At 46.2% G+C, this 27,392-nt stretch overlaps 1 protein-coding gene across 4 annotated transcripts; it reads right to left on the bottom strand.

The window, feature by feature from the left end:
• Window positions 1–8,033: 8,033 nt before the first annotated feature.
• UROD (uroporphyrinogen decarboxylase) lies at window positions 8,034–26,792 on the bottom strand. 4 transcript variants are annotated; one of them, XM_033916935.1, is made up of 10 exons: window positions 26,657–26,792; window positions 21,563–21,675; window positions 19,596–19,675; window positions 18,577–18,639; window positions 17,891–18,088; window positions 13,331–13,492; window positions 12,589–12,726; window positions 11,471–11,571; window positions 10,803–10,869; window positions 8,034–8,698 (listed from the first exon to the last, which is right to left on the bottom strand). In XM_033916935.1, exons 2-10 carry the CDS (start codon window positions 21,588–21,590, stop codon window positions 8,507–8,509), a joined length of 1,029 nt encoding a protein of 342 aa, XP_033772826.1. In that variant the 5' UTR covers window positions 21,591–21,675; window positions 26,657–26,792; the 3' UTR covers window positions 8,034–8,506. The 4 variants fall into 4 exon arrangements, with proteins under 4 accessions (XP_033772826.1, XP_033772825.1, XP_033772824.1 ...); XM_033916934.1 differs by having other exon boundaries at window positions 26,604–26,731; XM_033916933.1 differs by lacking the exon at window positions 26,657–26,792 and adding an exon at window positions 21,953–22,141.
• Between the last annotated feature and the right edge of the window lie 600 nt (window positions 26,793–27,392).

The raw sequence follows: 27,392 nt of genomic DNA, 5'->3' as shown, positions 1-27,392 counted from the left end.
GCAAACTGGATGGGCCATTTGGCCTTTATCTGCCAACTTACTCACACACGGCCTTTTCCCTACTAACCTCAGCGAAATCATCATCACCCCGATCCAAAAGGACCCAAAAGGTCCAACTGACCATCCTTCCAACTACAGACCCATTGCCTCTATCCCTCTATATGTCAAACTAACAGAAGGACTAGTAGCTAAACTTCTCACTTCCTACCTAGAAAACCATAACATACTCCACCCCACCCAATCTGGCTTCAGAACTAACTTCACTACAGAGACATTATGAGGCTCCCTTGTCGACACAGTCAGACAACACCTCTATCTCCTACTCTATTCGTCCAAATATCTTAAACCCTCTACACCTTCCTCCAACTAATTCACCTACCTCCAGACAACTCACCTACCGCCAGATAACTCTCCCCCAAATACCCCACTTAAACACATTTCAAGTAAACAGACCCCTAAAATAGATTGTAATCTTGCCTCCTCTAACTGTATTCCATTTGCTAATTCACCCAGTTCGGCACAGTCAGTTTACTATCCAACCCGTAAGGTCCCCTAGACTTCTACCCCCTTATAAAAAAAAAAAAAAAAAAAAAATGTATCTTCACTGGAAAATGTCCAGTCAAATCTTTTGTAATCCGCCTTGAACTGCAAGGTATAGGCGGAATAGAAATCCGTAATGTAATGTAATGTATTCAACCTATATACTTCCTCCCTCGAGACATACCTGGAAAAACTAAAGCATAACCTCCTACATCACCATCCTCATACCTCTGGATCAGCCAAAGATCACCATAACAGACACTTTACACCGAACTCTGGGAACAGTAGCGAACTGGATGGAAAACCACAAACTGAATCTCAACCCTGACAAAACAAAATTCATCCTCCTCGAAAATAACAAAGCCCCAACTATTACCAACATAGAAGTCAATTTGATCAATTACCCCATTCCAACCACCCTAAAACTACTAGGCATGACAATAGACAGAAGCTGCACCATGCAACCGCAAATAAACAAAACAATACAGAAATCTTTCACTGTTATGAGAAACCTAAGACAAGGACGTAAATTCTTCGAAAGAGCACAATCCCTTATCCTGGGTATATTGGATTATTGCAACATCCTCTACCTCCCCTGCCCTGCCACAATGATCAAACAGTTCAAAATACAGCACTAAGACTCATCTACTCCTTAAGGAAACACGACCACATTACTGAAGCATTCATGAACTCACACTGGCTACCAATCCAGGAAAGAATACTATTCAAATTTTACTGCACACTATTTAAAACCATAAACGGAGACAGTCCTTCCTATCTGAACAACCAACTCATCCATAATACCTCAACCAGACATAGAAAAACTCACACCCTCCAATCAAAGAAGTTAAACTCTAGCCTCCTAGCCACTCAAGCAGCGAAATGAGATAACCAAAATCTCCAATCTACTGATAACAATCACAGACTACAAGTTATTCAGACGAGAAATAAAGACCATACTCTCCCTGATTAAATCTTAACATCTCGAATATTTCCTTCCTCCCTCTCTGAAAATACCTGTCATGACCATTGATCTCTTCTTGTAACAGACCAATCTTTAAATTCTTTTGTAATCCGCCTTGAACCGCAAGGTAATGGCGGAATAGAAATCTCTAATGTAATCATGTTTCTATGTACTGTAAAATGAGGCACAAGGAGAGCAAGTCATTCTCATTTACAGTCAGCTGTTGAAATGCTCCTGCTACAAATGTCTGTTACACCAACAGCAATCCCACCTCTGCTACCAACTTTCCCTATGACCTCCAACAGGTCTCAGTTCCAATCCCAGCTGTAGCACTAATTCTCTGATCTCAAACAGGTCTATTCACCTGTCCTGTAGTGATAATGAAAATATTTATTTTGCCATTGAACAGTTAGAAACTTTCACACACATCGATAATGAGACACTATTCTCATAGTGGTTTCTCTAGATGCTGTGGGATAATTAAGAACTACAAGAAAGATTTTTTTCACGAACAACACAGTGAAAACTGGTAGAGACTAAAGTTAAAAAGCATAAGACGAACCCAGGAGACAAGAGGACATTAATGAACCCTGCATTAGTGACTTAGCCCAAACAATACAAGTGCACTGGAGTTAATCTGTGTGGATTGGAAACCAGAAACAGGAGCAGCAAAGCAGCAGGCTGTGGTAAAGCCCGGAGTTGAATCGGCATAGAGAAGGCCCATTTGCCTACAAATCATTCAGCTTTACAGCAGCCCTCTTACCCTAGGAAGACAGAAGAGGGCCTGGGAACCGCTTCAGCTGCTGGCTTTGGACTTGAACACGGCATGGCTGACTCACAAACGTGATGAAGAGACACGAGGAAAAGGACATGTTGGAAGGGGAGTGAATGGTGGGTGCGGAAGGATTCTATCTGCATCTATCCACTGGCGGGACCATTTTAGGCTTCAGCTTTTCATGCTCCAGAAAATACTTCCTTCTGGCATTTTATTGAATCCTGCTCACTATCTGAATGTTTGTTTCAAATGTATCTTTTTCCTCCTTTCTCCTAGAGGATACACTCAGTGTTCCCGCTAAGGTGCGCTGGCCTGCGCGCGCGCACAAAATATTACATCGCAGCGCAAAGTTTCTCTTCACAGCGCACACACGCGTCGCAAAGGTAAGGGGAGGTAAGGTAAGGGGACGCATTGGGGGGATTGCACTTCCCCACAATTGCCATGCTTCGGTTCCTCTTCTTCCTTCCTTCCTCCCCCCCCCCCGCGGGACCCTGCGGCACCATCAACTCTTACTCCCTCTAATGTCGGCCCTGCAGCTCCAGACTTCCTCGCACCTTCTCCCCTCCCCCTTTGGATCGCTATTATTTTAAATGTTATAGCCGCGGAGCTGTATCCATCAGTGGAGATGTCTAACCTCGGCCTGCCCCGGAACTCTTACTGCAACAGTGACTTCCTGTTCCTGCCTAGACGGGCGTCTGCTGCAGTAAGAGTTCCGGGGCAGGCCGAGGTTAGACATCTCCACTGATGGATACAGCTCCGCGGCTATAACATTTAAAATAATAGCGATCCAAAGGGGGAGGGGAGAAGGTGCGAGGAAGTCTGGAGCTGCAGGGCCGACATTAGAGGGAGTAAGAGTTGATGGTGCCGCAGGGTCCCGCGGGGGGGGGGGGGGGGAGGAAGGAAGGAAGAAGAGGAACCGAAGCATGGCAATTGTGGGGAAGTGCAGAGCTGCAGGGAAGAGTGTTGCGGTACCCAGCTGGAGGGAGAAGGAAGATGAGGGAGGGAATTAAAGGAGATGCCAGGGCTTGGAGCATAGGAGGAAGGTATGCCAGTCTAAGGGAAAAGGAAGGGGGAGATGTGAGAGCATGGAGGGGGAACGAAAGATGGAAGAAAAGGAAAGGAGAGAGATGCCAGAGAATCAGGGAAGGGGAGATACCAGACTATGAGGAGAGGTGTGGGAGAGGGAAGGCGAGGAGAGAGATGCCAGACCAATGGGGTGAAAGGAGAGATGGAAGGGGGAGGCATACAGTTTCTGGAAGGGGCATAGAAGGAGAGAAGATGCCATATAGGGGAAGAGAGACGGCAGACAGTGAATGGAAGGAAGAGAGTTACAAGAAGATGAGGAAAGGAGAAACCACAGAAGACAAAGGTAGAAAAAAATTTCTATTTATTTATTGCTTTAGGAGACATGTGTCACTGTTTCTGTGAAGCATTGTATGCAGAGTCCAGCTTCTTGCTGGTTCAATTTAACCTTTGTCTATGTATTTTTATTTTATCCCCCCTTTTACAAAACTGTGAAGCGTTTTTAGCACCAGCCTTGGTGGTAGCAGCTCTGATGCTCAGAATTTTATGAGCATCAGAGCTGTTACCTCCGTAGCTAAAATCCACACTACAGTTTTGTAAAAGAGGGAGGGGTTAGTTTGTGATTACATATTCCTTACTAGGCGAAGGTGTTTTCTGTGTTCTGTGTGTTCGAAAGACATGGTTTTCTGTTAGGATTGACGGTGTAGGATTGATCTGTGCTGGTCTGGCTTGTTTAGTTTTACAATGGGTGTATTGATGTACTGCTCACTGCAATATGTAAGATGCTGCCTTTTCCTAGGTACTCATGTGTGACGTGTGGTTTGTTACTAAAAATCATGTTTTTCTTACAGATGGGGGGGGGGTGCCAAAAAATGATGGGCCCCGGATGTTACATATGCTAGGTACGCCACTGTATGTAAAGATACCAGAAAGCTGGCGTAGCAAAAACTTCTAAGTTTTGAGTATTTAACCCTCCCACAATCTCACGGGCACTCGTTTCAAGTTTATTGAGATTTTGATTTAAACGCAATATCAAATATTTTCAATGCGTATAACAAAAATAAATTTGGGGAAATAAATAAAACCATTTGAACCAGTGTTCCCGCTAAGCTGCGCTGGCGTGCGCTGGCGCACAAAATATTACATCGCAGCGCACACGTTTCTCGTCACAGCGCACGATCGGAAGAGGCGTACGGCAGATGGCAGGGCGGCGAGAGGAGAATCGGGCGAGTTGGCTCATAACTTGCTGGCGCCCGATATTTTTGGCTCACGGTGAAAAAAGTTTGCTCACAACACCCGCCCGCTTAGAGGGAACACTGATCACGACCCCTCTCAGACTCACTGAGTGTATAACTTATACTGCAGTCCACGCACCATGCTGGCAGCCCTCCCTGAAGAGAGCACATCTTCAGAAGCAAATGCAGTTCTCCAAGAGGGCCTCACTAGAAGCCTATAGAGACTGAACATGGCTTGATCTCTTCTAGAGCAAGGAGATTACTTAATTCACTGCAAAGTCCACAACATGAAGCCACTGGCTGTTTAAGTTGATGCAGATCCATTAGAGCGGGGGTCGGCAACCCGCGGCTCCAGAGCCGCATGCGGCTCTTTTCCACCTTTGCTGCGGCTCCGGTAGTGTGTCACGCAGGCATGCAGCTTACAAGTCCGGCGTCGAGGCGGGAAATAGCCATGCTGAGTAGTGAGCTTAGCACATACACAGATGAAAGCCTTGCTTGCTGATTGGTCCGGCGGCCCCGCCCCGCCGCCGGACCAATCAGCAAGCAAGGCTTTCATCTGTGTAGTGCTGAGCTCACTGCTCAGCATGGCTATTTCCCGCCGCGACGCTGGACTTGTAAGGTGCACGCCTGAAAAAGAAATCATCCTGGCCGGGGTCGGTGTCATGCTCCGGAGATCTACAGCCTTCCTATCTCCCTCTCCCTTCTACCTGCTTCCGGCCACATCCCCTGCTCCGCGGCTCTCTTCGGCAACTCAGCAGCAGCGATCGACACAAGCTTCTGACGTCGGGGCCTACCCTCTGCGAGTCCCGCTTGTTTCAACTTCCTTTTTCCACAAAGGCAGGACTCGTAGAGGGAAGGCCTCGATGTCGGCAGCTTGTCTTGATCACCGCTGCTGACAAGTTGCTGAAGAGAGCCGCGGAGCAGGGGGGTGTTGCCAGGTGCAGGACTCGTGGGTGAGGGAGCAGAAGAGAGAGAGAAAGAGAGAGGGGAGGGAAACAAAAGGAAATATTTCATACTGGGCTGGGCCGGAGTGGAGGGAGGGTGGAAAGATTCTAGCTACAGGGTGCAGTAACAAAGGAAAAGGGGGGGAAAGCTGAAAATGGAGATAGTGACACAAAGAAGAGAAAGGGTAAGCAGGACCTACTGAATAAGGATAGAGATACAGAGGGGACATGAAGAGGAGGTGAAATAGAGACATAGAAGTAATGCTGAAAAAGTGTGTGGGGGGAGATAAAGACATTGAAAGGGCAAATGGTGAACATGGCGTAAAGATAAGGACAGAGACAAATGAAGATTCTGAAAAAGTGGTGAGATAGGGATATAGGTGAGATGGACACAAAGAAGGGTGATGCTGGAAAATAGGTGGAATGGTAATTCTGACAGACACAGAAGGGAAATGCTGGATCAAGGAGAGATGGGGCTCAGGCTGGATGGAATGAGGAGAAATGCCTTGTTGGCCCGGAACTTCCTCTCCTACGTCAGAATTGACATCAGGGAGCGGAATGCTGGTCAGCGCGATGCTTCTGCAGGGAAAGCTTGGGACGGCGGTGGCTTGGGGGCTATTCCCCGATGGCGGTGGCAGCAAACCGAGTGGCTTGGGGGAGGGCACGGAGAAAGAAAGAAAGGGGGCAGACAGAGACAGAAAGAAGGGGGAACAGGGAGACAGAAAGAAAAAGTTGGGGGAGAGAATGAGGTCTGGAGGAGAGGAAACATACAGGAGGCTGAAAGAAAGGAAGAAAGATTGGATGCACAGTCAGAAGAAGAAAGTGCAACCAGAGACTCATGAAATCACCAAATAGCAAAGGTAGGAAAAATGATTTTATTTTCAATTTAGTGATCTTGTATATAGCATTAAGATAAGAAACAATATATGCAGTGTTAGATTTGTTTTATAATGGTTTTGCGGCTCCAAGTTTTTTTTTCTTTTCGAAAACGGGTCCAAGTGGCTCTTTATGTCTTAAAGGTTGCAGACCCCTGCATTAGAGCTTTTAAAATCTAGGACCTGCATTAGGAGAGTTCACCCAGAGACATTGTAACACGACTGAGAAGACTAATGGTCTTAAGAGAGCCGTTTGAAGTTAGGCGGCCTGCTCCCAGTAGTTATAGGAGCGCTCTTATTTTGCAGAAGAAACCTTTTGGATTTTAACAGCCTTCAGTCATTGTCTGCATTTCCACCTAAACAAAATGTGTGGTTTAATATGAAAAAGTGTGAACTCGAGCAAATTCTGCAACTCAGTAGCTGCAAACAGTACATGATTGATATCTATCTCTTCAAGTTTCAAGTTTAATTTAAATTTGATTGATCGCTTAATTCAAAATTCTAAGCGATGAACACATCAGCAAAATTAGAAAATTAAGGGGGCAACAAAAACAAACAGAGAACTAAACCTTACAAAGGAAAGGATGGGAAAAGAAATACAAATTGATTGATAGAAAAGAAGACAATTATGGTAAACGCCCAGCCATTACCTCTGTGATCATTCTGTACAAGGGCTGAATTGCAATAACTAGGAAGAGATGTATCTGCCCCGCCGGGGGTAACCACACTTTTGCTTGCTGCTCTTCCCCATTCTAAGGACACCAGAGATACATTAGGCTCAAGCAACCATATCCCATAAGTATATAATGAGGAAACCACAGGCAGCCCTGGAGTGAGAAAAGGGAGGTGGTTATGGCTATTTCACGCCAGATGAGAGCGAAGCATGGATCATCCCTCTGAACAGAAACAGGAAAACCCCCTCGAACCAGGACTCTGCACAAATGTCTTCCACAGATGCTGGTTCAACTCCTCTTTATTAGACAAAATAAGTGGTAATAACATTTGAGCTGAGCACACAGAGGGAGAGCAGAGCTAACGCCAAAGTGCCTTAACAGTCCTGCACATCTGCAATTTTGAATTCACTGAATCAATTATCTGGAAGAGCACAGGTGTCAAAGTCAGTCCTCGAGGGCCGCAATCCAGTCAGGTTTTCAGGATTTCCTTAATGAATATGCATGAGATATATTAGCATATATATATATATATATATTCCCTTTCTGGAAACGTCAATCGCTCCTCCTAAACTTACTTGCTCCACTTCATCACTGATGCTGAGACCGTGGATTGAAGACAAAGTTTTATTTTATTTTTCTTTCCAGCTTATGATTTATCTTTAATCTTATCTATTGTTTTGTCTTTGTTTTGTTCTATTTCTATCATTTAAATTTCTCCAGAATTCTACTGTTCAACGGCTCCCCCTTCTGCTTCTATTCCTTTCTCTCCTCTCTTCTACCTTCCAAAGTATTTAGATCAATGCTGTCTTGTTAAAATGTTTATTTTATTTTTATTTTTCCTCTAACTCTACTTTTCACTTCTCTATTACCCTCCAGGTACTTTAGTTAGATTGTGAGCCTTCGGGACAGTAAGGGAATTTTTCAAGTACCTTTCTTATTTCTAATCTTAATGTATATTTTCTGTAAACCGCTTAGAACCTAACGGATGTAGCGGTATATAAGAAATAAATTACATTACATTACATTACATACAATGAAAGCAGTGCATGCAAATAGATCTTATGCATATTCATTGGGGAAATCCTGAAACCCGACTGGATTGTGGCCCTTGAGGAGGGACTTTGACACGCCTGGTTTAAAAGGGTCAAGAGGGAACTCTAGAAGCGAATGCAGCTGCAACCACCGCTTCAGTATCTCCATCTAGAATTTCTGTTGCATGGCAGCGTGGCACACCTGCGGTCAGTGTCCGGAGATGAAACCTGCTCCTGCGGGTCTACCAAAAAAACATACCAGGCTCTACTCATGTAGGCAGGCCCCTGCAATATCGCCTCCCTTTGGTCTCACGCTGATACCTGGAGGTGGTGGTGGTTGCAGCAGCAGAAGCTTCAGAGCCAAGCGCCAAAGTACGAAGACCGAGTTGTCAGAGATTTCAGCTACAGCTAAAGAGGCCTTTGCCAATTGCAGGGCTCAAACGCATCAGCTACTGTTTTCCAGCTGGGCTGGCCAGGTGTGTTCATTCAGGTTGCGGGAATGCTTGTGCACAGCCTCCACAAAGGCCCCCACATGCTCTGGATCCATATCGGGGTACAGGCCATGGCCCAGGTTAGCAATGTACTGCTGCGTCCCAAATTCTTCAATCATCTTCTTCACGATCTCGCCAATCCTCTCCTACAAGTGAAAGGAAACAAGTCTTACAAGCAATGCTTTGCAAGCTGAGAGAACACAAGTGCAGCATCAGAAACCATTACTGGAGTTCTTTTTAGATTTCATTTCTATTGTAAACTGCTTAGATCTGCCGTATGCTTAAGCGGTTTAACAAGTTTTCATCAAAGAAGCATTTCCCATGTGCAGAAAGTGCTACAACAATGAATCTGCAGGGAGAAGAACAAGAGGGAATTAAGGGAAGGAAGACTGGTTTGTCCAACTGCCTCAGAAAAGGTTCCCAGCCTCAGCGTCCTCTGAAAACTTGGAAAGGATTTAGTACTTGCTGCAAAGCTTTGCGAATTGCTCCCTAAAATCTTGAGATTGAAGATGAAGCTGGGAAGCTCAGTCAATCTTTTGTTCTCAAGTTTGTAGAGATCTGAACGAACTTCCTGACTCCATTAGGCTTTTAGGCCAGCTGCAATTATTTCGTAAATTCCTGAAAACTTTGTTGTTCTCCCAATTTTTAAATGGTTTAACTACTGTCTCAACGAAATGATAATATTAGAGTTATTTTTCTTATGTACTTTAGTTTTTAATTAGTTCTTCCTTCTCTCGTGTTTTCTGCTATGTACTCTAGTCTTAATTATATGTGAACCGAGTCGAGCTCCACTGGGAGATGACCCGGTATATAAACCAAAGATTAGATTAGATTTTACCAGAATATGATCTGTACACCTGGGCCAGACATCCAAGCCGAGGTAGAGTCTGCTCAGCGGTTATCAGGCCGTTCATTCAAACATCCCTCAAACAATTTAGGTCTAAGGGCAGCACAGTTTGTCATCTGTCTGATCCACTCAGCTCTCTTCAACGCCTGATGGGAGCGGCATTTGAGGATATGATGCTTGCATGGTACTTTAATGCTATAAATGGCTTTGGAGATTCTACTTACAAACAGCAACCCACAAACGCAAAAATAAAGCAAATCACGTCTGTGCAAACTGCAGCGCCTTTCACTAGCGAACACGAGAACTGGGGTAAATATGATGATGTCCATCAGTAGAAGAAAAGAAACAAGACAGAAAGCAAGAGCACCGGGAAATCAGTGCAGAGGCTCCCTCGGGGGAGGGGAAGGAGGGGGGGAAGCACATGTAACCCCAGATGTCAAGAAAGAACTAGAGAAATTTGTGCAGAGTGGGTGGATTTCCCAGGCTCAGATCAAGGATTCCACATTCCCCGAGGGGGGGAGGTGTAAAAAGAGATCAAATGGGGTGTGGAGAAGGGTCTTGAATTCTATTATGTGACATTTGTAGATGGTACCATATTTTTCGGTGGAAAAGTGGGGTATGTCTTATGGACCGAATACACCGCGTGCCCCCCCAGGTACCTTTTTTAAGTAGAGGTGGTCCAGCGCGGTCTCCTACTGGACTGCTGCCTCTTTGCAGAGCGACGCACAACGCAGGAGCGCAACCTTTGCGCTTCCTGCCTGGTCCCATGCTGCTCTGTGATTGGCTGCAGTCAGTAAAAAAGGTACTGGAGGGGGGGCGGGCTTCTTCTTCAGGCTGTTTCAGGCTTCCCAGCACCAGACCACCAGTTTCACCTATGTGTAGAAGAGGAAAAACCAAGAAGAAAAAAAATTCTGAACCAAATTTTTTCTTCTTGGTTTTTCCTCCTCTACAGTCTTATGGTCTGAAAAATATGGTAATTTTTTTTTTCAACCATACGTAAAAAGGTACACAGCAAAAGTTGACTGTAAGTTTAGTGACAAGTCAGCAACATATGTGGCTGTCAGGAGTCACTGGTGGATATGTTAAAGGGATGCCAGAACCCCTTGCTCAGATGCTGCTTTCCTCCATCTTCCTACATGAGCCCCGAGAGCGCGAATCAGCTCTGTTCTCCGCTTCCCTTCATGAAGGCCTGGTGCAACCTTCCTATACTCATGCCCTGCTCCTCGCACAGATATACGTGAAGTCTATGAAGAAGAGGGGCAGACCCCACCCCCTCCCCCAAATCATCCCATTTCAGTTTCTATTGTTTATGGGGCCTGTAACTGAAAGCCAGCCCTGACAAGAAGCAAAGCTGGCAGCAGCTGCAGAAGTGACAGTCCAAAACCTTGTTCCCCTCTCCTTACCTTGGGTGCATACAGCGCACACGGGTCCATGTTCCCCTGCAGAGTCACTTGATTTCCCGTCTGCACTCTGCAACACACAGAAACATATTTTAGCTGCTCTCTTCCTGCAAAGCTGCACCTCACACCCTCAGACATTTGTCCCTCGAGAGAATCCATCTCTGTCAGCTTTGCAGCACTTGTCCCTCCTGCAGTATATGGTCTGTATCCTACGGCCAGATTTCGGCTCTTCGAAACAGTTTTAAACTTAACCGGCAGTGCAAGATTTTTGGGAACCAGCACTTCACTTATCCTTGTCTGGGTATAAAGGCGTTTCAGAAGTTTCCAGAGTAAGGATCACTGTGGTGACCGGATAATCTGAGGACCTACACCACTATCTCTGAATACTAGCACACAGTCCATGCAAATGTCAGCAAGATCCAGACAAATCACTACAGACTGCATCACCTACACGGAAAGGTCAACACAGTACACAAAGCTGGAGACGTGCATAGGGACAGCACACAGTGCTAAAGGCCAGCAATAACTTTCCCGCTGTGGAGTCGCCCAGAGAGGGGGCAAACCACGGCTGGGTAATTTAGGGGCCCCGGATGGAGAGGCACTCAGAAATTCTTTCAAATTGAATGCCCGTGATGGTTTCTGGGCAGATTAATGGACACACAGTACCTTACCGGGCTTCCTGTGGAGAGACGGTCCAGTCCAGGCCCACCACCTCATAGCCAGATCGGGAGAGCTCTTTCAAGGCATAGTGCCCGTCCTTGGCAAAAACTATCTGCAAAGAGAAAAGAGAGCTACAGCAAATTGGAGCAGGAACGAGGCGTTACAGCCGCTGCAGGGCAGTGGGGGATGAGGCAAGATTTAGAGTTCTCTTTCCTGCTCTGGGAAGTTTTCAGCACCAGCAGCAAGAGCTCTGCCAAAGACAGCAAAGAGGGAGAAGACCTGCCTTTTGCAGGGACATTTCTCAAGCAGCACCACCGGCATCCAAGGCACGAGAGGAGTGATGTGCAAAGTCAGGGGATAGTGCTCGGCTTCTACCACAGGATTAGGGAGCAAATATTCTGCAATGATGCAGAACGCGAATGTCCAGAGAAAACAAAAGTGCCAGAACACACCTGCACCAACATTAATCGTTACTGATGCAAACCTTTTGGTTCACACACAGATTGGTGTTTGTACTTTCGTCTTCTTTGGAGACACCAATACCTCTGCACACAGCTCTTACTTCTGTTCCGTCTTTTAAAGTTGCAGGATACTTGCTATAGTCACACACACACACAAAAAAAATGGCAGTAAATCCCCTTGACCAACCCTTTTTACAATGCCTCGGACCTGGCAATGAATTTTCCACATTGTGTGTGCGTTAAAATCCCAGTTTACTTTGTGCATTGCAAAGGAATAACTATCGGCCTCATTACCATTCATTTTAACATACTGTGAGGTAACTGTGGTGGTGAACCCTTTCTGCACCCTCCACCCCCACAAGAACTATGCTTCTACTCATGGTGACTTACTGCATTGAGCCCTGGGAGGATTAAAAAAAAATAAAAAATAAAAAAGCTGCTTTTCCTCAGCATGACTGTGCGAGCCACACACTTCTCTTTTTTCATCACTGCAGCGGCAACAATCACCAGCAAAAACCTTTTCCCTACTCATTTGCCAGAGCTACCCAGGATTCCCTCTGACCATCCCCATGCACTTCTCTCACGTCACTGTTGTTCTCTGCTCACTAGCTCCCCCTAGAGCTCCTACCCTGCCGTTGCGCCCATCTACCAGCTCCCGCTGCTCTTACCATGGGCACTGGTTCCAGGGATTCTGCTTCCAGCTGTTCTTTCACTCTCCTGGAAATCTCCCGCAGGTATGGCAGACAGAACTCCGCAAACTCTGTAGGCCCTAAGCAGCCAGCATGGGACTCGAACACCTGCAAAGCCTGCGGCCCAAAAATATTTACAGTTCATAAAGTACCCTGTCTCCAGGCAAGCAGATTACATTCCCTCCCCAGGCTACTTGAAATCAGAGGCGGTGCAGGGGGAGAGGGGCAGTTAACTTCTATTGAAATTGGAAGGGGGCAAGAGTTTCAATCATTGCTTAATGGCAGCACATAGGTGTCAGCTTTACAGTCCGTGTTAAGAAGGTTTCTGAGGCCCCTGGACCCAAGGAGTATAATTAGGATGGTTGGGCTCGATTGAAAGGGGTGATACAAACAGAGAAAAGCCACAAGATGTTCTGATAGAAGTAGCAGGCTCCTTGCGGGAGAAGCGGCTGGGTTTAGGGGAAACATCACGGTAAGGTCTCGGAGGGAACCGAAGAATGAAGGTCCTGTCAGGTGTTACCTGTGCCCCGAGTCTGTTGGATTTGGAGGTAAAGCATGGGAGAATTTATGAATCAATTTGAGAGTCATGGTTTGAGGGGGGGGATATTTTGGGATTGTAAGGTCTTGTGTTTTTGAGTTTTGTTATTTTAGCAGGGTTTTTATGTCTATTTCTTGAATTGTTTTTAGAGAAAACGACACACAAGTGATTTGAAATAAATACCTGAGCCCCAGCTTTCACTTGTGCCACCATGTAATCCACAATGATGTCCGTCAAAAGGCGCAGCAGCCGGTGGCTGGCATCCACGTGCTGGTACAGCCAGCATTTGGCTTTGGACATAGTGCTGGATCCACCCCCTTCGATCATGTAAGTCATCAGGGTCCACTGGTGGGAGACACACAAAACGCAACCTGTCAGCTGAAGCCTCTCCCATACTCTTCTAAGAGCCATTTTCCACATGAAAGCGGCTTTATATAAAAAACCACCCCCTGTGAGGGGCATGACAGCAAACTATTTACCTGAACCTCCCTGGGACAGGTTATACCGAATCTATTGTGCTCGTTGCCACACCACAGAAGCTGCCGCCCTGGACTTTTGTGTAGTGTGGCCGATGGTTCCGCTGGCCCTGGTCTCAGTTCTTTATTCTAATGTCATGTGCTGTAGTAGTATGGTTGACAACATGCTGCAAGAATTTACTGGGGGATGCACAAAACATACCAATCGTGTCCTGATGGTCGCTAAACCGGTTTGACCAGTTTAGCGATCGATCGGATCCCCCAAAGCACAAAACTGGCCACCGCGTGTTTTTCCCCCTCGAATGCCCATTTAACGATCTGACCCATGCAAATTAGTAAAACCCCATGTAAAATAGCCAAGCGATTGATGCATAAACATCGCTTGGCTATTTAGCATTGATTGGGTTTTAGGAATCGTAAAACCCAATTGCTCTAGACCTGTGTTACCGACTGGTCTGCCTGGTTTTTTTTTTTTCCAATGGCACAGATATTTTGCATGTATTACACATGCAAAATCCCCCACTGAGGGAAAATTATAGGAATGTGAAAAGGAAGAGCAGGGATCTACAGGGCACATAAGAAGCATTAAAGATAGATAGATTGCGAGAACGCCAGGACAGACAGGGAAAAATGCTTGAGTCCCCTGGGAGGACAGTTTAGAAAATTGTGTAAGTAAATAAAGCAGACAGACATCCCTTCTCCATTTCAGGAAGGGGAGGATGGTTGGGAGAAGCTGGATAAAATTGATGAATTCAATTGAAAAAATATCAGATTTACATTGGATTTTTTTTTTTTTTAAATAAAATGCTTTTTTGAGGAGAAATCTATTTAAGATACATTCTAGTCCAAAATCAGGATTAATGAGGCTGCCTTGTGTTCGTGCAATGTCTACATTTTGGGGTAAATGAATTCCATTAATCCATTCATCATGTCACAGGCAGTTTTTCTATCTTGGTTTTGCATTCCTTAAAACTGTGAATTTGTGTCGGCAGATAACCTGCTTCTTCTTCACAGCAAAAATGTTGTCAAATGTACAGAGTTGAGGAAAGACCTCAGTCCCTTTGTTCCTTTGCAAATCGATGTTCACAGAATCAAGCCGTTACCTCTTAAGTGCTAAGTTTATATTTCTGAACAAGGAGCTAAGTGTAGGGTTACCAGACATCAGGGAAAACACAGACATGTCCTCTTTTTCCAAGGACTGTCCAGGTGCCAGATGTTTGGGGGGTTTTTAATGGGAGGAGTCTGTTCAGATTTAGCCAGCTTTCCTCACTCCCCCACCTACTTCTTCCCGGGCCCAGCCACTGTGGGCAGCCAGCATCAGCAATGAGGTAAGTCTGCTGCCGCTGGTCTGCCCTGGAAGCCATCTCTCCAGTGACTTCTTGTTCCTGCATAAGCAGAACATGCAGAGACACGCTTCTCGGGTAGGCTGGCAGTAGCTGGCTTACCCTGTTGCTGCTGTCGACTGCCCAAAGATTCAATTACAGCGGCTGGGCCAGGGAAGACGAAGGTGGGGGAGTCAGGAGCTAGAGAGGTCATGAGGAAGGGCTAGAGAAACAGCATGGAAGGGGGGAGGAAGGATAGAAACAGCATGGGGGGAGGAGAGATGGAGAAAAAAGCATTGAATAGGAGGGTAGTGCTGGATCGGAGGGGAGAGACAGAAACAGCAGGAGAAGAGGTTGGAAAGAAAGAGAGGGGCACCCGTGGGGGGATGATTGGAAAGAGAGAGAAAGAAAGCACCCACGGGAGGGTGGAAGGAGAGAGAGGGGGGCACCCATGGAGAGGAGGGTTGTAGAAAGGGAGAGGAAGCACTAAAAGGGTACAAAGGATTGGAAGGGGGACCAAGGAAATAGGTGGGGTGGGGTGGAGTATGGGCAGGGTCATGCATCTTCTTTTTTATCTTCATATATATGATAACTCCAGCTAAGTGTGAGGAGGAAGGGGCAAGCAGTAAAAATGAAAGTGAAACCTTTTGAGCAGAATACTCCACAAGTCTTGGGATCTTTTTGTGTATAGCCTGAGGTTTATCATATTATTCTCTCCTTGGAGGAGAAAACCTTTAATGACAGCAGGCTGTAAATGAGACCCAGTTTGGGGATATTTTAATGAAATTCCTCTACCTATGGGTAAGGCTGGCATGCATGCAAAATGCAAACACTGCAACAAAGAAATGCAAGGCCTGGTGGCCCAAATGAAACATGAAGGATCTTGAGACTGATAAATGTTTTGATTTCATCATATTTCTTAAATATGATGAAAATCAAAAGTAATATATTTGTTATTATTACTGCATGTTACCGTCATTTTGATCCAGTTGTTGTTATGAAGAAATAAAGAGTTGAAACAAGCAAATATTCTTTTGGGGGCAGTACATACAATGAGAAAACCATGAATTAAATCAAGTCTGACTAGTGATTTAAATCAAATCCACCCTGGTTGGAAGGATGGAGGAATTTTATTCCCCTGAATAAGTAATAGATGGTGTCCTGCTTGCTTCTGAAGCATCTGCTGGAAGGGGGCTGGTAACTTTGTGTTTATTTGTTCATACTTCCTGAAGAGAGCTATATCCCAGATAAATTGAAGAGCATGGCCATTAAGCCAGTTTAAAGATGACAACTTTGGAAAGGAAGTCACAGGTCCTCTGCCAGTCTCTAGGTGTTAGCATGAACAATGAAGACTCTGGAAGCCTTGTAACTGCCTGATCTTTTGGGAAGAAGCATAAAATGGCCTCTGTCCAGGATTGCTTTGTGTATTGTTGGATTGTAGGAGCTCAGGGGTGTTTGTTCTGGACCTCTCTGAATGCTATTGACTGGTCTTTGGAACTCAGGTATGGGAGATGGGTCTGGTATCTCATAGTTGTCAGGTTGTTGATGGAGAAAGAGCAGGCAGTGGAGTTCAGAAATTAAAGTTAAGGGGGCAGGGAGGCCTCCTTCCTGTGAGAAATGAGCCTCCAGTCTGAGCTGCTATGAGCCCAGCATTAACTTCATTCTAGAACCCAGAATCCTAGTCATGACTGATTGCATGGAATAGTCTCCCAGAAGAGGTGGTGGAGACAGAGACTGTGTCTGAATTCAAAAGGGCCTGGGATAGGCAAGTGGGATCTCTCGGAGAGAGAAAGAGATAATGGTTACTGTGGATGGGCAGACTAGATGGGCCATTTGGCCTTTATCTGCCATCATGTTTCTATTTAGGTTGGGGCCAATACCGAGCCTCGGGGAGCTCCACAATTGCAGAAGAATGCTTGCCCCTACCAACCCTAAAAGAGCAACTGGAGAAGCATGACTGAAATCAAGAGAGCCGTTCCTACCAACCCAATTATATATGATAGAGGTCTATAAAATCCTGAGTGGGGTGGAATGGGTAGACGTTAAATTGCTTATTTACTCTTTCCAAAAAATACAAGGACTAGGAAGAATGCAATGAAGCTACTATCTAGTAAATTTAAAACAAACCGGAGAAAATATTTTTTCCCTCAGAATGCACCACTTTGAAATTTGATGCCAGAGAATGTGATGAAAGCTGTTAGCTTAGCAGGGTTTAAAAAAAGGTTTTAGATAAGTTCCTAAGCCATTATTAAGATGTGTAAGATAAGCTGTTTTACTTTTTTAGGATCTTGCCCGGTACTTGTGAACTTGGTTGGCCACTGTCGTATGGACCTTTGGTCTGTCCCAGTACGGCAATTCTTAAGCTTTTGTTTGCAAGAAGGAAAAGGTGAGTAGTGGAGTGCCTCAAAGTTTGGCACATTGCAACCTCTCTTTTTGGAGCAGCAGCCGCTCATGGTCAAAGGCCTGGTCATGTACATCCATCTGTGGAATAAAATGTCACCTGTCATTTGAGTAGTTGGAAAGTTCTGCCGGTATTAGGGCTGGAGTCTCGTAAACTTGAGAGTTAGTCCAAATCAATATGGAGAAGCATGAGCAGTGAGTTACTTGTTCTGTTCTGCCGTTATGGTACGGGTGTACAAGTGAAACCAAAGTACAACATTTCAAGTTGAGGGGGCAACTGGATCCCTTATTTTTAAATCATCAAATGTCTGGGGTGATGAGTTAATTTATTTGTGCAAATTGTTGGCTCTGTTCATTTATAGGTCCTTTATCATATGGAAACTTTGTGGCCTGTACTTTTGGTATCAAGTGTAAAAACTGCGAGGCCTCGATTGCTCGGTATTTTGCCCTCTATCTACTGCTCTACGTTATTTGAGTTCAGTAAGGACTGGGCCCAGGTGCATTAGACAGATGGTGGCGGGTCTCGACCCAATGCTGTTGCTCACCGGAGCTCCAGAGAAGCCAATGAGAGGCACTCTACCCTCCAGTCGGTGTCGGGTCAGCGTGATGGCACCGAAGACATAGCCAAGCTCAGCATTCACGTCTACCTTCTGCCGTAGTCGCAACAGGTCTTCCACTTCCTTCAGAGGCTCAGGAAAGGTTGGGCCTTTGCCAGGCACCATGATTACCTCCATACCCAAGGCCTGGGAGAGATGAAAAAATAGTCACTCGTTGGAGAAATATTCCCCAGTTCTCCTCCTCCTCCTCCCACCACAACAAAACAGAGCATATGACAAGAAATAATTTCCAGACCACCCCTCAACCTGACCATTTCTGATCTTAGACTGCAGAGCACCTTCACATCTATGTGACTAAAGATCTTCTCTGCTTATCCCAGGCTTTACCCCTCACCCCCCACCCCCAATTTGGAGACTGATGTATTTCTTCCCTTACAGTGGTTTCTAAGGATCAAATCTTAAATGGGAAATTGGTGCCCTTCAGCAGAGGTGAACTCTGGTCAGCCACACCGTCCTGGAGATAGCTGTGAAGGACTGGAGTCTAGACCTTCTCACGATACCTCCTCAGAGGAGAGGATGCAGCGAGAGCTAAGAGATAGGGGAGAATTTAATATCTAAATATAACTAAAATACAAGGCCCTCTAGACTCCGATACCCATTCGCTAGCATCTTACCTGGGGAATGACCAGAATATCGGAGAAGATGATAGCAGCATCAAGAGGAAACCGTCTCAAGGGCTGAGAAAACAAGACAGAATAAAACACTAGGGCAACAGGTGAATTATTTGTATCGCTTTTAACATTAGTATTTGTTTAAATCGATTTTTGAGTGCAGAAGAGGTGAAACTTTGGAAACTCCAGCAATGCTTGGGGATGAAGTATTTAGGGGGGGATTTGGGTGTATGTGCCTCTTTTGAAACCATTTACAATTGTATTTCAGGGGTAAAAGATGGCACTTGCTTTACACAGTTACCCCTTCGTGTCAGTGTCAACAGAGATTTGAACTGGCCACATCTACTGCACTCCTGATGCACTGCTCTGCTCAAACCCCATTTTTTATGATCTGTAGCACATGGCATTGTCCCTCTGCACCACCAAAGTTTAAACTCACGGGCAAGTAGCTCTTATTTGCTCCTTCTATCTACTCTCGTGCTTCAAATGAGAAGTTGAACAAAGCTGTGACAGAGACCCTCAGTACTTCCTCTGCATCCTGCAGTAATTTAGAACATCCCTCACAAGATATATGGAGAGAAGCTCTGCTACTGACTGAGCACTTTACACTTTAGCTTAGCGGGGTTTAAAAAAGGGTTTGGCCAATTTCCTAAAAGAGACATCCATAAGCCATTATTGAGATGACTTGGGGAAATCCACTGCTTATTCCTAGGATAAGAAGCATAAAATCTGTTTTACTACTTGGGATCTAACTAGGTACTTGGGACCTGGGTTGGCCGCTGTTGGAAACAGGATTCTGGGCTTGATTTGGTCTGTCCCAGTGTGGCAATTTTTAAGTTCATATCCGTGAACATACTACAGGCGATTGTGAGATTTTAGTCCCTAAACCATGACAACTGAAGCTGTATCATGTGTGACAGTGATTACCAGTCCAGCGGAAGAGAGGGTGACACAGTGACACGCTCCAAAACTAACTTATTGAGGTGCAAACCTGTCATCTGTTCTTACCACTAAATACTGACCTGTAGTGTCAGCTCACAGCAGATTTCTGGTGTTCGGCAAGTGAGAAAGAAGTCCTGGCCAGCCCGTGTTTCCTTGAACTCTGAAAGTCACACACAAGAATGAAGACCCTAGCAATGTCCCATGGCACATGCAACAGAGCCTGGAGAACACTAGAGAATCAGGACAGGCAGGAGACACAGAGCTGGCAAGATATGAACCGGATCAGGCATCGGTTCATATGGGCCAAGAACCAGGAAGGTCAGGGTTCAAATCCCACCCACACTCCAGACAAGTCACTTAACTCTCCACTGTCTAAAGGCAACTCTTTGAGCTACTAATGAAGAGATTCCTGTCAAGATCTGACGATGCGATGTCACGAGTGAAATATGCTGAGACTAGGATGAAGGCGATTTCTAGAGCAGGGGTGAAAATGTGGAACAACTTAGTTAAGGATGACGGACAATAATTTAAAAAGCTGCTGAAAACAACCTTATTTGTGGAAGTCAGATTTGTGTAGCAGGAAATTAAAAACATAGAAACATGATGGCGGGTAAAGGCCAAATGGCCCATCCAGTCTGCCCATCCTTTCTTCCTCTCTCTAAGAGATCCCACCTGCCTATCCCAGGCTTTCTTGAGAGAAGCAGCAAAATACGATTTTAAATTTTGTTTGTGCTTTTAATGTTACTTTGTTTATTTAATAATTTAAGCATATATGGCTGAAATCCACTTAATTTTTAGGTGGACTATAAATCTTTAAAAAAAAAAAAAGGATCCTCAACAGCTGTTCCACAATAGCCCGTCTACAGAAGCAGGAACGAGATGGCACTTGCACAGAACCTTTGCATCTCACAGCCCTACTAAGACACCTTTTAGGACTCTGCACACGCCAGGGGCGGACCTCCCCCTCTCCCCCCATCTCATCTGACAGAGATTACTGGTTCTGCATCTATCCCTGTGGCAATCGGAGCCCTTCTCTTCCGTCTGCCACAACTTAACACACATGAAAGCATCCATTTCCTCTCCTCCCACATCTCCCTGCTGGTATTACGAGAGCTCCTCCTACCTCCTGAGCAAGTTGGGGGTTCCTCGACCAGTACTCTTTCTAGGACCAGTAGGACAGAAAAGCCCCTGCTAGTAACTTTGCTGTAAGGGAAGGGGATCTGGTAGCCCATAGAGGTGTTTTTGTAAATTTATGATGGAGAGGAGACAAGAGTTGGCGACTGTAGTAGCTGAAGACAAGTTACGTCCAGGTACACTAAATACTGCCTCTAGTGCAGTGGTTCCCAACCTTTCCACAGTTGGGATGTACCAAACAGACGATGCTCACTGCAAATGCAAAGAAGATCTGTACCAGGCACAAATCAGATGCAGGACATTCAAAAACTATCCTTCCCTTCACTGAAAGGCTTAGCCTCGACTGGCAAAATATGGAACAATATTCCTCTGTGGTGGAGAGATCTCTGCTCTCTTCAAATATTGCATAAACATCTAAAAACCTGGTCATTTTCCAAATTGTCAAATCTTTCTTCCCTCCAATTTTCCTTTCTATGTTTATTTACTGTAAACCAAGTCGAGCTTTATTTTTATAGAGCTGGCATGGTCTGTAAACTTACGTTTTAGTTTAGTTTATCAACTGAGCAACAGCAAAATAAATCTGACTTTTTTAAAATCCTAATCTACATCTCCAAACATGTCACCCACACTAGAACCCCTCTCGCAAGTCTCTCGGTCTCTTGTGTGAAGTCCGAGTAGGTTCCAAACTCAACTTTCCCTCTGGCCTCCGATAGTCTGACCCTTATGGAGCAAGACAGAAATCTCATCTGCTTCATTTATCCACTAAGCCCATCTGATTAGATTCTTGCAATTTCTCTCAGCTAGGAGAAGCTCATTCCCAGATGTCGGACCCCCCCTGCCTCTCAAGCCTGAGCACAAACATCCTAAGACAGCAGCAGGACACCCCAGAGTGTAAGTGACTGCTCCTTCTTACCTGGCAGGTATCTTCCCGCTTGTCTCATGCACCACACAGGCACATAGTGGGTCTTCTGTCCTCGTGCTGCTCGCAAAAAGGTATCATTCTTCAGTTTAGGAAAGTCCTTTGGACTGCGGAAAAGACACAGACAGAAGATTAGTACCTAGTAGGGGAACTTCAAGTACAATGAAGGATCCGTGTGCACCTAAACTGCATGGAGACCATCCTCCAGCAATTCCCAAACCTGTCCTGGGAGAACCCCAGCCAGCCAGATTTTCAGGATATCCACAAAGAATATGCATGAGATACCTTTGCATACCAAGGCGGCAAATTCACCTCATGCATATTCATGTTGGACAGGACATGTTTGGGAATTACTGTTTCAGAGGGAGGGGTCCCCACACGTACCTAAGCCGCATGAAGACCATCTGCCAGAGGGACAGAAGTGTGCATAAAGCACACACACCGTTTTTCCACGTAGGTCCACAGGGAACAGGGCCGAATGGAGGAGTTCTGGTCTTAATTCTTGTTCTTTGCCGAGTGCTGCTGATCTGCAGGGTGCAGACTCTTATCCTAGGCCTCTCTGCAGTGACACTGCACCTCCCCTCTCCCACCCATATCTGCCGAGTCATCTGTGAGAAAATGTTTTCCCCATCTCCTGTTACACAGCAACAGACACTTCACCCTCCAAGTCCTGCAAGAAACATTTGTGAGCTTAGTGCGAGCGTGATCCCAGGCTGCAGACTCTGAGCAAAGATGGGGAGCAGCTCCTGCTCACAGGGTGAGATGCAACCAGCACTGAAGCACTAGTGCACTGTCCCCCTCACTATAAAGCCCATTTCCAGTTGTCACTAAACACTGGTGCACAGCCCTCCTCACTATAAAGCCTAATTCCAGTTGTCACTAGTGCACAGTTCCTCTCACTATAAAGCCCACTTCCAGTTGTCACTAGTGCACAGTCCCTCACTATAAAGCCCACTTCCAGTAGTCACTAAGCATTGGTGCACAGCCCCCCTCACTATAAAGCCTACTTCCAGTTGTCACTAGTGCACAGTCCCTCTCACTATAAAGCCAATTTCCAGTAGTCACTAGTGCACAGTCCCTCACTATAAAGCCCACTTCCAGTTGTCACTAAACACTAGTGCACAGTCTCTCACTATAAAACCCACTTCCAGTTGTCACTACTGCAGTCCCCACTATAAAGCCCACTTCCAGTCGTTACTAGTGCACAGCACCCCCTCACTATAAAGCCCACTTCCAATTGTCACTAAGCACTGATGTGCACAGTTCCCCCCCCCACCACACACACACACTATAAAGCCGACTTCCAGTTCTCACTAAGCATTGGTGCACAGTCTCTCACTATAAAGCCCACTTCCAGTTCTCACTAAACATTGGTGCACAGTCTCTCACTATAAAGCCCACTTCCAGTTGTCACTACTGCACAGTCCCCCACTATAAAGCCCACTTCCAGTCGTTACTAGTGCACAGCACCCCCTCACTATAAAGCCCACTTCCAATTGTCACTAAGCACTGGTGTGCACAGTTCCCCCCCCCACCACACACACACACTATAAAGCCGACTTCCAGTTCTCACTAAGCATTGGTGCACAGTCTCTCACTATAAAGCCCACTTCCAGTTCTCACTAAGCATTGGTGCACAGTCTCTCACTATAAAGCCCACTTCCAGTTGTCACTACTGCACAGTCCCCCACTATAAAGCCCACTTCCAGTCGTCACTAAGCACTGGTACACTGCCCCCCTCACTATAATGCCCACTTCTAGTAGTCACTAAGCATTGGTGCATAACCCCCTCACTATAAAGCCCACTTCCATTAGTCACTAAGCATTGGTGCACAGCCCCCCTCACTATAAAGCCCACTTCCAGTCGTCACTAGTGCACAGTCCCTCTCACTATAAAGCCCATTTCCAGTTGTCACTAGTGCACAGTCCCTCTCACTATAAAGCCCACTTCCAGTTGTCACTAAACACTGGTGCACAGCCCCCTAACTATAAAGCCTACTTCCAGTTGTCACTAGTGCACAGTCCCTCTCACTATAAAGCCTATTTCCAGTTGTCACTAGTGCACAGTCCCTCTCACTATAAAGCCCACTTCCAGTTGTCACTAAACACTGGTGCACAGCCCCCTCACTATAAAGCCCACTTCCAGTTGTAACTAAACACTAGTGCACAGTCTCTCACTATAAAGCCCACTTCCAGTTGTCACTAAGCATTGGTGCACAGTCCCTCACTATAAAGCCCACTTCCAGTAGTCACTAAGCATTGGTGCACAGCCCCCCTCACTATAAAGCCCACTTCCAGTCGTCACTAGTGCACAGTCTCTCTCACTATAAAGCCCATTTCCAGTTGTCACTAGTGCACAGTCCCTCTCACTATAAAGCCCACTTCCAGTCGTCACTAGTGCACAGTTCCTCTCACTATAAAGCCCATTTCCAGTCGTCACTAGTGCACAGTCTCTCTCACTATAAAGCCCATTTCCAGTCGTCACTAGTGCACAGTTCCTCTCACTATAAAGCCCATTTCCAGTTGTCACTAGTGCACAGCCCCCCTCACTATAAAGCCCACTTCCAGTCATCACTAGTGCACAGTTCCTCTCACTATAAAGCCCATTTCCAGTTGTCACTAGTGCACAGTCCCTCTCACTATAAAGCCCACTTCCAGTCGTCACTAGTGCACAGTTCCTCTCACTATAAAGCCCATTTCCAGTCGTCACTAGTGCACAGTCTCTCTCACTATAAAGCCCACTTCCAGTCGTCACTAGTGCACAGTTCCTCTCACTATAAAGCCCATTTCCAGTTGTCACTAGTGCACAGTCCCTCTCACTATAAAGCCCACTTCCAGTTGTCACTAAACACTGGTGCACAGCCCCCTCACTATAAAGCCCACTTCCAGTTGTAACTAAACACTAGTGCACAGTCTCTCACTATAAAGCCCACTTCCAGTTGTCACTAAGCATTGGTGCACAGTCCCTCACTATAAAGCCCACTTCCAGTAGTCACTAAGCATTGGTGCACAGCCCCCCTCACTATAAAGCCCACTTCCAGTCGTCACTAGTGCACAGTCTCTCTCACTATAAAGCCCATTTCCAGTTGTCACTAGTGCACAGTCCCTCTCACTATAAAGCCCACTTCCAGTCGTCACTAGTGCACAGTTCCTCTCACTATAAAGCCCACTTCCAGTTGTCACTAAACACTGGTGCACAGCCCCCTCACTATAAAGCCCACTTCCAGTTGTAACTAAACACTAGTGCACAGTCTCTCACTATAAAGCCCACTTCCAGTTGTCACTAAGCATTGGTGCACAGTCCCTCACTATAAAGCCCACTTCCAGTAGTCACTAAGCATTGGTGCACAGCCCCCCTCACTATAAAGCCCACTTCCAGTCGTCACTAGTGCACAGTCTCTCTCACTATAAAGCCCATTTCCAGTTGTCACTAGTGCACAGTCCCTCTCACTATAAAGCCCACTTCCAGTCGTCACTAGTGCACAGTTCCTCTCACTATAAAGCCCATTTCCAGTCGTCACTAGTGCACAGTCTCTCTCACTATAAAGCCCACTTCCAGTCGTCACTAGTGCACAGTTCCTCTCACTATAAAGCCCATTTCCAGTCGTCACTAGTGCACAGCCCCTCTCACTATAAAGCCCATTTCCAGTCGTCACTAGTGCACAGTTCCTCTCACTATAAAGCCCATTTCCAGTTGTCACTAGTGCACAGTCCCCCTCACTATAAAGCCCACTTCCAGTCGTCACTAGTGCACAGTTCCTCTCACTATAAAGCCCATTTCCAGTTGTCACTAGTGCACAGTCCCTCTCACTATAAAGCCCACTTCCAGTCGTCACTAGTGCACAGTTCCTCTCACTATAAAGCCCATTTCCAGTCGTCACTAGTGCACAGTCTCTCTCACTATAAAGCCCACTTCCAGTCGTCACTAGTGCACAGTTCCTCTCACTATAAAGCCCATTTCCATTCGTCACTAGTGCACAGCCCCTCTCACTATAAAGCCCATTTCCAGTCGTCACTAGTGCACAGTTCCTCTCACTATAAAGCCCATTTCCAGTTGTCACTAGTGCACAGCCCCCCTCACTATAAAGCCCATTTCCAGTTGTCACTAGTGCACAGTCCCTCTCACTATAAAGCCCACTTCCAGTCGTCACTAGTGCACAGTTCCTCTCACTATAAAGCCCATTTCCAGTTGTCACTAGTGCACAGCCCCCCTCACTATAAAGCCCACTTCCAGTCGTCACTAGTGCACAGCCCCCCTCACTATAAAGCCCATTTCCAGTCGTCACTAGTGCACAGTCTCTCTCACTATAAAGCCCACTTCCAGTCGTCACTAGTGCACAGTTCCTCTCACTATAAAGCCCATTTCCAGTCGTCACTAGTGCACAGCCCCTCTCACTATAAAGCCCATTTCCAGTCGTCACTAGTGCACAGTTCCTCTCACTATAAAGCCCATTTCCAGTTGTCACTAGTGCACAGCCCCCCTCACTATAAAGCCCACTTCCAGTCGTCACTAGTGCACAGTTCCTCTCACTATAAAGCCCATTTCCAGTCGTCACTAGTGCACAGCCCCTCTCACTATAAAGCCCATTTCCAGTCGTCACTAGTGCACAGTTCCTCTCACTATAAAGCCCATTTCCAGTTGTCACTAGTGCACAGCCCCCCTCACTATAAAGCCCACTTCCAGTCGTCACTAGTGCACAGTTCCTCTCACTATAAAGCCCATTTCCAGTTGTCACTAGTGCACAGTCCCTCTCACTATAAAGCCCACTTCCAGTCGTCACTAGTGCACAGTTCCTCTCACTATAAAGCCCATTTCCAGTCGTCACTAGTGCACAGTCTCTCTCACTATAAAGCCCACTTCCAGTCGTCACTAGTGCACAGTTCCTCTCACTATAAAGCCCATTTCCAGTCGTCACTAGTGCACAGTCCTCCCCGGGCTCTTCCTTCCCTCTGACCCCGTCCTTGCTGTGTTCAGTCCTGCTCCTTGCTTTCCTCCCCTCTTTACAGCGCTCTCACGTGACATTTCCGCACTCACTGCAAGTCTCGCTCCATGCTCCGGACTTTCTCCCCGTCCGGCTCGCGACTCACCTCTGCGGGAGCTGGGCTGGCCCCGCCCCTCACTGTACGGCCCCGGGCGCAGCCATCTTCGTGACGTCAGCGCTCAAGGACCCACGGGGCTGTCTCCAGCTCTGCCTGAAGTCAGGCTTCCCGTATTTCCTGGTGTAAAGTGTCCACCTGGGGGTTGAAAGGATTTCTTTTGCTTTTGCCCCTGGGTTTAAACTTACATCCCAGAGTAGGCCCTGTTGCTACCCATTGACATCAGTACTGCAGGTCCCAGAATGCACCAGGATGCGGTTGGAGGAAATCCAGGACTGGATAAAAAAAAATGGCTCCCTCCTGGAATGGGTAACTTGGCAGCTCTCTTTAAAAAAAAACTGCCTTCCCTCTGTCTAAAAAGCTACAATGAATGGCCTCAGATTCAAGACCAGGTTTGGGACATCTCCCACCCCTGTGGTGGAGGATACTTAGATCAAAGCAAGTGGTGTTCAGAGGACGGATTGAGACATCCGGGTTTTACTTCCATTGAACACAATTAAAGTACAACCCATTTTTGTCAACTTTCATCTGGGGTGAGGGATTTCATTTGGGGAGAAAGGTAGGGGGGTAGGGGATGGAATTAAGGGGGTGGAAATTTAATTTGAAGGAATGATATAAATTTGTATGAAATATTATTATTGTATTGAATGTATTTTTGTATTATCCTGGAGCCATATGGTAACACTACCATATGGCTCCAGGAAAAGGAGGATGGATTGAGACATCC

The sequence above is a fragment of the Geotrypetes seraphini genome, chromosome 12 (assembly GCF_902459505.1).
Source record: "Geotrypetes seraphini chromosome 12, aGeoSer1.1, whole genome shotgun sequence".
NCBI classification, from domain to species: domain Eukaryota; kingdom Metazoa; phylum Chordata; class Amphibia; order Gymnophiona; family Dermophiidae; genus Geotrypetes; species Geotrypetes seraphini.
This window is presented reverse-complemented; position numbering and strand designations above follow the sequence as displayed.

Coding starts and splice junctions, on each gene's coding strand:
- UROD (XM_033916933.1), bottom strand. CDS start 21,972: ATGGTCTTCATGCGGCTTAG. Junction 18,640..19,595: donor GCTGTGAGCTGACACTACAG/GTCAGTATTTAG, acceptor TTGTTTTCTCAG/CCCTTGAGACGGTTTCCTCT. Junction 11,572..12,588: donor CCCTGGAACCAGTGCCCATG/GTAAGAGCAGCG, acceptor TTCTCTTTGCAG/ATAGTTTTTGCCAAGGACGG.